This window comes from Oryzias latipes, chromosome 22 (assembly GCF_053564925.1).
Source record: "Oryzias latipes strain Hd-rR chromosome 22, Olatipes_Hd-rR_3.1".
NCBI classification, from domain to species: domain Eukaryota; kingdom Metazoa; phylum Chordata; class Actinopteri; order Beloniformes; family Adrianichthyidae; genus Oryzias; species Oryzias latipes.
This window is the reverse complement of record NC_136258.1, coordinates 30460726-30471937: the sequence shown is the minus strand read 5'-3', so window position 1 is coordinate 30471937 and position 11212 is coordinate 30460726. Positions and strand designations below refer to the sequence as shown.

Genomic DNA, 11212 nt, shown 5'->3' with positions numbered 1-11212 from the left:
TCACTCCAATCAGCACGAGCTCTAAGGCTCAAAGGGGGATTTCTGTCTGAATGGCAACCCAAGTTAGGGACGTGCGTGCACGTAACCGCACGTGACGGTACAAACTAGATTGAAGTTTAACGTTTGTCACGTGAACGGAAAAAACAATAGATATTAAAATAGAATCACATCTGAGAAGACTTGATTTGAATCAGAGGGAAAAACTGAAGAAAGAAGCAAAGGTCTTCATGTCAATCAGCTGCTTCATTTATTCAGACAAACGGGAACATTTCCCAAAGGAAAAACACAAACATTCAGAACCGGAAAGAATCTGAAAGGGGTCCAGAGGAAGAGGAGGACGCGTTTGCTGCTCCTGACGTCACTGGTTCCTCCAGTCCTTATTTGGACATGAGGTTCTCCTCACAGCGGGTTCCGTTAGTCCAGAGGTGGCCAATCCTCAAGAGCCTCAACCCCGCCTGTTTTCCTGCCTGATGCTGAGAACCTAAAGGAGGTGTGTTCAGCCAATCAGGATGTGAAATGCCTTGAGTCAGCCAATCAGCAGCAAGCTGGTGAGGGAGAGCTGGAAAACAGGCGGGGCTGGCCACCCCTGCTTTAGTCCATGAGGATGGGATGGAGGGGGTTTCCCCCAAACCAGGTCTGGACTGGAGCGTCAGGTCCACCTGCTGGGGGGACTGTCAATCACAGACGGGACGCTGAAAAGAGTCACAGTGACGTCATTAAAGCCGCTTCTGCAGAGGCCTTCATCCCTAAGCTGAGGAGGAGGATGGAGGATGAAGGTCAACATCCTCCTCTTCAGTTGAGGAGCTTCTCTTGTGTTCCAGCTCAGAACGGTCCTCCCAAACCTGAACCCAAGCACCAAACATCCGGTGTCTGCCGGACAGAAGCTCCAGAACGGGTCAGAACATTCAGACATGCTGCATGAGTTCCAGGTTCTGACCTGATTCCAGTGGGACACGCCCCCTTTGTGGAGACCTCAGGTGGAGGTCTCTGCAAAGCAGTGGACGGCTGCGTCATAGGCAGGGGGGGCGGCGTTCAGAAACCCTTTCAGGCCGTTGCCCCCCAGCCAGAAGGAGTGTCTCTTGTTTGGCACCAAAGACTCAGAATCCCAGTTTGACATCTCCTCAGACGGGTTCCCACGAGCTTCCCCCTCCGGATCCAGGGGGGCCTTTTTCCTACTGGACAGGGGGCGGAAGGTGGACGCCTCTGGGCGGAGCTTGCTGCCCAGCTGGCCGACGGGCTCCAGCGACGGCTGCCGGTAGACGGTGAGGAAGGTGCTCCTGTAGAGCCCCAGCTGGCTACAGGGGGAGGCACACATCTGTGGAGACCTCCTCTTGGAGCGCCTGGTGATCCGGGCCGAAGCCCGGCGCCGGGACGCCCAGGTCAGCAGGACGTAGACCAGAGCCCCCAGTAGCAGGCCCACAAGCACGGACAGAGAGAAGGCCAGAACCATGTCACCTGCAAAAAGGCAGAAGATGCTCATCAGTTAGAAGAACCTTTTAGGATTCAAGCTGCCACAGAAGAACCGGTCCTTCTTTTCCTGCCTGGTTCTGGTCCATCAGAACTGAAACGAGTGGGGCTGGAGGTCAGGGAAAGGTGGACCTCCCGTTCAGACAGGAGATGGGTGTTCTGGGTTTAACGTGGATCGTCCCAACCTGCTTCATGGTACCTGTCAAAGTTCTTCTATGACTGCACTCACAGGTGCCCCCCCCCCGTTTCCTCACAGGGTCCACGTCCTCATCAGTCTACAGAACCTCCTTTGGGACGCTGCCTCGGATCAGCCGCTGACGCTGCAGTCCTGCAGGGAGACCTTGGGCTGCCTTTTCAGGCTAAAATGAAGCCTAAATGCGGCTCCTCAGTTGTCCATCAGCGCTCCAGAACAACGGAGCCAAGAAGAACTCCAGGACAGAACCACGTCATGGAACCATCGCGTCTGCGTGGTGATGGTTCCAGGACAGAACCACGTCATGGAACCATCGCGTCTGCGTGGTGATGGTTCCAGGACAGAACCACGTCATGGAACCATCGCGTCTGCGTGGTGATGGTTCCAGGACAGAACCACGTCATGGAACCATCACCACGCAGACAGAGGAACTTCTGTCTGCTGTCTGAGGAACACCTGAGGATGATGCAGAACATCTTCACACTGACTTGATTTAGACGCAGAGACTGAGACAGATGTTGTGGTTCAACGCGTGCTTGAGTTCCGTCCATCTGCTCTGGACCAGAACCGAATGAGAACAAAAAGGTGTTCTGCTGGAACTGAAGGCGCTCAGCTGTGGAGGTTCCTGAGTAAAGGTGGTCCTGCAGAGGGAGACCTCTCCCTCTGTTTCAATGTGACAGCGCCCCGGTTCTGCGTTAGAACCACCAGCGTTCCACTGCCGTCCTTCAGCTTCCAGCACCGAGGTTCTCCTGCAGGAGCAGAAACACTTACCGAGGTTGAAGGAGTGAAGGATTTCCCAGAAGAGGTTGGTGTCATTCTGAGCCATTTTTCTGGACCTTCACTCCCCGCTGGTCATGTCTGGAGTGCCGCGTTGCCGTCAAGCTTCCTTCCCTCTCAGGCTTTAAATTTAGAAGAGCTTATCTGTGAGGGACAGGACTGTGGGAAGCAGAGCTGCTTCCTCCTGCATCACTTCCTTTGGAACTAAAGGATTCAACAAAGCGACTCCCTGAAACACCTTAGAGGACAGAACGCCGATGTCATCCAGCGTTCAGATCCACCAAGATCTGCTTTTTCAGTAAAAACCCACAGAAACATTTTCCAAATAAGCTAAGCCCGGAGTCGGAGTTTCCTCAGAACATGCAGGAACTTCCTCCAATTGTTGTCGAGTTCCTTCTTCTGTCAGGTTCTCAGCATCAGACCAGCGTTCTGCCGCTGCTCACGCGTTCATGTCGACTCCAACAGGGTTTCAGGATTTCAGTTCAACAGTCAAGAGTTTTTATTCAGAAGAAGAAAGAACCTTCAAAGCTCTGATGCTCTTGACCAAATATGGTCATCCCCCCACAAACTCACACAAAAACAAGCCTTTGAAGTATAGGCTCCAGCAACCATGTCACCCTGAAGGGAATAGAGTGGGTTTGAGGATGGATGGATAAACTAAAACTCAAATATTTCCTTGGACATGGCGAAACCCATCATTTCTGGTGACGATATGAATCTAAAGACGTCCAGTAGGGGGAGACAGAGTTCCGTCAGTGAGAAACCTCATTGGTTCTATGCCTCAGTGGTCTTTTATGTGTGTTAGCATGTGTGTTAGCATGTGTGTAAGCATGTGTGTTAGCATGTGTGTTAGCATGTGTGTTAGCATGTGTGTAAGCATGTGTGTTAGCATGTGTGTAAGCATGTGTGTTAGCCTTTCAGGTCTGGTTAAAGGTCCAAACAGTCCCGTTAAATTTAGAGAGAAACCACTTCTCCCCGTTGCTGTGGATGGATCGGAGGGTCAATCTGGCGTTTGCCTCCCCCCTGGAAATGCTGACTGGAAATGAATTATGCAACACTTTTTGTGTGGTGGATGTGAAAACGAAAATGCAATTGTTTTTACGCCAACGTCTTTTTCGCTTTAATGATGTCACAGAATGAGCGATGCTAAAGTAGAAAATGAAAAAGGATTTTGGAGGATGGATTTTTCATTTGACTTTTGAGTGGATGAACGCAGCTTTATTTTGAAGATGATGAAGCATTTCTGGAACTGACTTTTATTTTGAATTATGCTGCAGAAACGCTTCCATAGTGGAGAAGATGGACCCGGTACCAACATGAAGAAGTTCTGCTGCTCAGAGGGAGGAAGTTGGAAGAAAAGCAGAAACTAACTTCTGCCAGAGGGAGGGGGAGGAGCTTCCTTGGCTGACACATAGAGGGAGGTGTCGTCTGTGTAGAACTGGAAGTAGAATTAGCAGAAGATTTTTCTGAGGGGAAGCAAACAGGTGATGAGGAGCAGGGGCCCTGAAGCACACCTGCAGATCGGAGAGCGTGCCGTCGAGTGAGGAGGACCGAGGGCGAGGTGAGTCTGAGGGGAAGGGGCGGTGCTGATGGTGGAGGTTGTTGGGGTCTGTGATGGGGGGCTTCAGGGGACCAGACTGACATTGGACGGTTTGGTGTTGAGGATCTGAGTTCATCTCAAAGTCAACTTTCTTGTCGATTCTTCACATGTGCATCACATACAATGAATCGAAATTCCGTTTCTAACTCTCTCATGTCTGTTCAAGAGAAAAAAAAACATACATACTTTTATATATATATATATATATATATATATAAGTAAAAGGAAAGAAAAGAAATACAATTTACAACCTCAGCTATTAGCTATTAAAGTGCGAGTGCACTTAAGGCAGTGTCTCAAGGCAGCGGGGGGGGGCACTGTTCATGGGGGGAGATGGGTGGTGGGTAGGTGGAGAGGGGAGAGGGTGTTTGGCATCCTGATGGCCTGGTCCAGTTTGCTCAAAGGTTCTGGAGGTTCGGAGAAAATCCTTTGGACGTGTTTAGGTTTGGATTCACGCGGAAGCAGAAAGTGAAGCTCGTGCCTGTCGTTGTTCCGGTGCGGTTGGTGAAGCGCGGGAACTTTAAGTTTTCTACTGTTAAAATAAATAAATACAACTTTAATGACAGCCCCCCTCCCCCCCAATCCGGCCACGAGCCCCTCCTCTATTTGCGGTTGCGGACTGCCTTGTGCCTGCGAGTTTCGGTTTCCCGTCTCCATAGCAACCAGGCAACAGACACGCGCAGAGGCTTCCGCCGCTCCGAACGCTCGGTAACCGTCTCACCACCTTGTGCTGTTCGATTCCGACATGCTGGGGCTTTGAGGGCGGGGGGTACCGCGTGGAGGGGGTCCGGTACCGCGTGGAGGGAGAGGGGGGGGGGGCAGCTTCCTGTGTCGTTGTGGTGCCAACTTGTTGTCAGTTCCGCTTTTCTATGAATCAGCGGTTCAGACCCCCCCCCCCTTTCAAAAAGAAGTTTATTTTATGTTTTAATGTTAGTTTATCTTCCACGTGACCTTAAGTCATGACGTCACTTCCTTTCAGAGTTTAAGCGCAGATGAATTCAGTGGAATAGACTTAAACTTTTACTTTTACATATGGAAAGAAAAAGAATCTGTCTGAATTGATGCTAACATCCACCTGCAGTCTCTAGCATGCAGGCTAGAGGGGGATGCAGAGGCTGCAGGTGGATGCAGAGGCTGCAGGTGGATGCAGAGGCTGCATGCAGAGGCTGCATGCAGAGGCTGCATGCAGAGGCTGCATGCAGAGGCTGCATGCAGAGGCTGCATGCAGAGGCTGCATGCAGAGGCTGCATGCAGAGGCTGCAGGTGCATGCAGAGGCTGCACGCAGAGGCTGCATGCAGAGGCTGCAGGTGCATGCAGAGGCTGCACGCAGAGGCTGCACGCAGAGGCTGCAGGTGCATGCAGAGGCTGCACGCAGAGGCTGCACGCAGAGGCTGCACGCAGAGGCTGCAGGTGCATGCAGAGGCTGCACGCAGAGGCTGCACGCAGAGGCTGCACGCAGAGGCTGCACGCAGAGGCTGCACGCAGAGGCTGCATGCAGAGGCTGCAGGTGGGTATATTTTGTTTTTCTGGGGTTAATTTTAACACTTGAAGATCAGGAGGAGGAAACTGTGATCCAGAGGCAGAGCGATCGACCTCAGGGGGTTTCCAGAAAGCAGGTTATGCTAGCTCCCACGGTAAGTTTGAGGCTAAGGAAGTTGTGTCAGACAGTTATTTTACTTTTTTACTTTTTGGTGCTGCTGTTAGATGGGCACCGCAAGGGATTGTGGGATACCATTCCCTTTGCCTGTCTGGACAGATTTGGGTTTTAGTGTGGCTTTTTGACCAAATGTGTTTAGTTGTTTAGCTGTGTTACTGTGTTTTGTCTAGTTATTTTATCCTGTTATGTGTAATTCTTTCTGCACCATGAGTGAGAGGGAGGAGGAGGATGATATTTAAAACCACTAGTGGTTTGCGGTGTAACGTCAATGTTGGAGAAATGGTAAAGGATTAAAAAATTGAATTGAATTAAAATGACATTTACTTTATATAAATATGTAAATTTGAGTTGTATAAACACTAATTGCATTGGATAGACATAAGAAATTAAGTCAAATAAATTTAACTCAATTACTTGTTACCAATTGAAGTAACTCATTTAAGTTGGATAAGTTTTTTATATATATATATATATATATATATATATATATATATATATATATATATATATATATATATACAATGAAAATAGAAATGAGATAGAAACTCGTGCGTTTACTTTGTTCTTTTTCTCCAAGCAGAAACTCTTTCTTTTGCTGATGATGCAGCCGTGTTACTGTTTGATTGTCGTATAATCTTCATTCGCCGTCATTTAAATCTCAGACTCCGTCTCACTAAAGTATAGCTCTCTCTTTTCTTCAGTTTCCACCATGTTGTCCATGAGTTGAAGTGTCTTTGAGCAAGCTGCTGAACCCCACAGTGCTGCTAGTGGTTCCAGGTTTCTGTCAGCAGAGCCTCTGTCTGTGTGAATGTGCCAAGAGAGCTGTAGAAGAAACAAGTATAAATAGTCTTTCAATGCTGTTTACCTCTTTAATCAATGATTTGTTGGTGTTTGGATCAGAATAAAAATGTCCACAAAGCTGAAAATTCCTGCAGTTAATGTGAGAACTGCAGATGGGATCTGACCGGGTCAACGTGGGTCCAGGTGGAGCTGCTCTGCAGATTTGTGTGGCTGGAACCGTTTCTGCAGTGGACTGTAGTTCACATGGAAACCGGGTTGGGGGTTTTTCCTCAGATGAAGACCCCTCCAGATCTTTTTCTGTATTTCAGTCAATTTTTAATGAAAGTGAGGAAAGTAAAAAACTGTTTCATGGAAACATTAATTGGGGTTTAATCCTTCAGTTCTTCTGTACAGGAACAAACTAAAACTTTTCTGAAAGAGTTTGAATCCCAGAGACTAGAGTGTCTCAGATAAATGCTCAACCTGTCCTTTCAGTCCGTGGAGGAACATCTGCTTCACCTACAAAGACCAGACATTCGTCCAGGCCTGACTGCAGTCAGAGCGGAAGGAGGCTGTGGAGGTGGGGGGCAGGGGGGTGTGCTGCCACAGGAAGCTCTCAACATCGGTGCCCCCCCCCCCCCCCGAGGGACGGCATGGCATCCGCGCGGCGCCCGGGTGGAGGCTCTGTGGACATCGCCAACGTGATGCTGAAGCTGCAGAGTAAGTGTGACTCTTCCTCTGGGACTCGGGTCGGCTGCACGCCGGCGTGCAGCACTGCTGCCATGCTCACGCCATGCTCACGCCATGCTCACGCCATGCTCACGCCATGCTCGCCGCCGGGAGTCCCATAAAGGAGTGCTGAGGCCAAATCACCTGCAGCTGCTTTGTCTCTGAATGCTCCGCCTTCTGACTGTCCGTGTAAATAAAGTTTTGAACCTTCAGGATTCTGACTGAGCAGGCACTGGGTTACTGGGGCCCCAGCAGGGAGAAACCGGGGGTGGGGGGAGACCCCCAGCAGGGAAGACCCCCGGACCCCCAGACTGTATGTAAGGAACTGGACTGGGGAGTGTGACAGCCCCCCCAGTGGTTTACTTACTCCCACTGCCCCCCCCTTCCCCTGCGTGGGTTGGGGGTGCTCCTGGTCCGGGGGTCCTCCCCCCCGGTTTACTTTGGCAGCGTGCATGTAGCTCCACCCCCATGTGCACGTGCACGTGCACACTGCTTCCTGTCTGCCTCATCCCTCCTCCTAACCCACAGTGTTGACGGACAGATACGTTCCGCTTATCTTAGTGTCAGAATTTCACTTTTGTGATATTTGTCTTTCTGCAGATTTAACATAAATGTTATGACGCTTCAAATCATAATCGACTCAAATAATTATAATAATGATTTTTATTAATAATACAATTTTCATTTAACAAAACCTCAAAGTGCAACAAGATGTGAATAAAAACTAAAAAAAAGAAAATGTGCAGATTATAATCCAAACTAACTTTAGTAGGATTTAACAAGCACAGAATAAAAACCATCAGGCTTTTTAAAAAAAGGAACGTCTTTAAAAGAGTCCAGGGTCTGTGATGTTCTGAGATTGATAGGAAGGGAGTTCCAGAGCCTGGGTGCAGCAGAACAAAATGCTCTGGGGGGGGGGGGGCTGAAGAAGGAAGCTGCCCGATGAACGGAGGGAACAGGGATGTTTCTGGGGAACGAGGAGTCCCTGGAGGTATGGTGGTGCCTGACTGGCCGTGCATTTGTAGGTGATGATGAGAAGTTTGTATTCAATCCAGGATGAAACAGGAAGCCAGTGCAGCGATTTCAGGATGGGGGTGTCGTGCTCATACCCCCTCACCCTGTTTTCCCTGATCCAATGAAATAAAAGACCAGGAGCAACTGGACAACAAGCAGCACGACTTTTTCGGTGTGTTCCTGGCATCTCTGCTGGTGTGTGGTGGGAGTTTCCTCTGAAAGGCGTCCTCGCCTTCATGGTCCTGCCGCCATCTTCTCCTGTTTCCTTGATAGTTGGTGCTGGTCCAGATTTATATAGAGAAGAGCTTAAACTTGCAATTCTTGGCCTTAAAAAACACACACAAGTGGTTAAAATGGCTTTTGTGAAAAGAAAATCTCCAAAATGACCAAAAAGGATCCATCGTGTCGCTTTCTCCCCGCCTTTGGCCAACAGTGGGATAGGCTCCAGCTACCGCAGGACCCTGACAGGGATTCCGTGGTTTAAAAGATGGACGGGTGAATGATTCCTTCAGATCTATGTGCTTTCTAAATGTCTTCTTCTGGCTGGAGATGCAGTTTTTACAGTCGGCACGCCATCCGCCCGGCTGAAGCGTGTGGGAGGAGTGACTGCTGATTTCCTGCTCGATGACGTGTTGCTGACACAGCTGGACTCCTTTACCTGAGCCGTGGAAACACACCTCCACCTGTGCTCCCGCCTGTGAACCTTCAGCGTGTGGTTGGTCTGTAGCTTCTGCTGAAGCATTCTGGGGGTTATGGAAGCACCGGAACAGCCAAACAATAGTAACATTTACATTTAGACACTCTGCATGAAGCTGCCCTCTAGTGGACTTCTGCTGTTCCTGCAGACAGATTCAATCTGAGGAACGTTACTTCACCCACCCCCCCCCCCATTCCCAAATAATGACTGAATGAAGGAAACTTATGGAGTCCTATACTGTTCATAATTAAATAAATAAATATTTAATTAAATAAATAAATATGAACTCATGCAAATACACAATCAACCAATAAATCTCTCATAAATACATAAAAAGATCATGAAATGGTGAAAAACCTGCACACTGATTTTAAATTAGCCATTATATTATTCAATATATTTCATTTTGCTTTAAAAACGTGTTCATTATTTTAAAACAGCATTTTAAAATATTCATTTTATTCATGTGGAATATTATTATAATTCTGTCTTTTTTCAGAACCTTGGATTTCAAAATCAATATTTTCCAAAAGAGCTTTGTTTTTATTTCATGTTGCTGTTTTTCACAATGGTTTATTTATTTCATGAAGAACTTTTTCAGGAGACTGGGTCTGTCTGTCAATCAAACCAGACAAGGCGGAGACACTTTTGTGATTGGCTATTCCTTTACTCAGACATGAGCAGCTGCACCCTGACTACATCGATCGAAGAAGCTTCAGCAAACGTGACGGCGCAATGCACACTCCTCAACACTAGGGGGAGTCTGCACATCAACACATCCACAGTGTTACCATAAATTGGGCAGTTTCTGTTCTAAATTTGCGGACAAAAGTGGCTTTGGGCGAGTGTGCATAGTTCAGCTGGTTTTGTGGTTGTCTCAGCGGTTTTCATCTTCTCATGAACATCTAGTAGTGGTCTAAGTTAGGCTGAGTGGTTGTTGGAGTTCCACAAAACTTCTATGAACTGGAGTTCAATGAACGCAACATGCCGCGTGTGGGAGGGGCTACCAGCTAATGCTTTGGCCTGATAGCCACATGGAGCGGTTGCCTGTGCTTATCTCAGTAACAATGCATGGATGCACCATGTACATGGAGTGTTAAAAGATCAGGTTTATTATTTTGAATAGTTTCACATGATAACAATGTTTCCATGTTTGAGTTCATGAGATCATCCCAGAGAGAGTCTGCTTCAGCTCCTGCAGTCAAACTACGTCTTAAATTACGTGTAAATCACAGCGCCCAGGCAGCGTGAGAGTGAGTGTGTGAGCGCAAGTTAAGGGTCTGTTGCCCTGTCCCCCGGAAAAGTAATAGTAAAAAAAGGTTTCCTCCAAAGTACAGATCCTGATTCTTGGAGTAAGCCCTGGCTGGAGAATTGCTCAATCAATCCCGGATCTCCGCTGCGTTTTCCGACCACGGTCAGAAACGTCATCGCAGGAAAGGTTCAACATATTCCCGGGAGGGAAAAATAAAATCAGAGGACCTGATTATAATCATTGTCTCAATGAAAATAGAAACATATCATAAGGTTCAGGAGGCCTCAGCAAGCTGCCTGGTCTGACTGTCGGTCCGCCAGCTCGCCTCCTGCGAGCCGACACAGTGTGAGGCACGATGTGAGCTCTGAGTGAATGGCGTGAGAATGAGGAGTGTTTCAACGACCGGAGCTCCTCTGTGGTTTGGTCCACACAAACCCTCAAACTACAATAACATAGTCGTTCATGTTTGCTGCAGCAGACAGATAGTTTGTCTCTGTTTGATCTCTAATGTCAGCAAAGCCGTGCAGATATCACTGAAACATGTCATCTCTCTGACTGGCACACCGCTGAGCGGGTATCGAGGAATATGAGTCGATTTCCATGGATCAGCCAATGAGCGTTTAGATCCCGCCCACTTTCACTGATTGATAGACACACTCAGTCTGCTGAAAAAGCTCTTTATGAAATAAATAAACCATTGTGAAAAACAGCAACATGAAATAAAAACAAAGCTACTTTGGAAAATATTGATTTTGAAATACGAGCTTCTGAAAAAAGACAGAATTATAATATTATTCCACATGATTAAAAATGAATATTTTAAAATGCTGTTTTAAAATAATAAACATGTTTTTAAAGCAAAATGAAATATATTGAATGATATAATGGCTAATTTAAAATCAGTGTGCAGGTTTTTCACAATTTCATGATCTTTTTATATATTTATGTGAGATTTATTGGTTGATTGTGTATTTGCACGAGGTCATATTTATTTATTTAATTAAATATTTATTTATTTAATTATGAACAGTATAGGACTCCATAG

At 47.4% G+C, this 11212-nt stretch overlaps 2 protein-coding genes across 4 annotated transcripts in view; one reads left to right on the top strand and one right to left on the bottom strand.

Annotated features, from left to right (window-relative positions):
• Positions 1-224: 224 nt before the first annotated feature.
• myct1b (myc target 1b) lies at positions 225-2734 on the bottom strand. The gene is made up of 2 exons (XM_004085795.5): positions 2432-2734; positions 225-1455 (listed from the first exon to the last, which is right to left on the bottom strand). The coding sequence occupies exons 1-2, from the start codon at positions 2484-2486 to the stop codon at positions 974-976; spliced, it is 537 nt and encodes a 178-aa protein (XP_004085843.1). The 5' UTR covers positions 2487-2734; the 3' UTR covers positions 225-973.
• A 1883-nt stretch (positions 2735-4617) lies between these two features.
• The window catches only part of syne1b (spectrin repeat containing, nuclear envelope 1b), a 107275-nt gene continuing 100680 nt past the window's right edge, over positions 4618-11212 (top strand). For 2 of the 3 annotated variants that reach the window (XM_078941269.1, XM_078941265.1), the window contains exons 1-2: positions 4618-4745; positions 6971-7195. In XM_078941269.1, coding sequence (XP_078797395.1) covers positions 7129-7195 — 67 coding nt within the window. In that variant the 5' untranslated portion in view covers positions 4618-4745; positions 6971-7128. The remainder of the gene's footprint in view (positions 4746-6970; positions 7196-11212) is intronic. The other variant, XM_078941273.1, reaches the window with a different exon arrangement.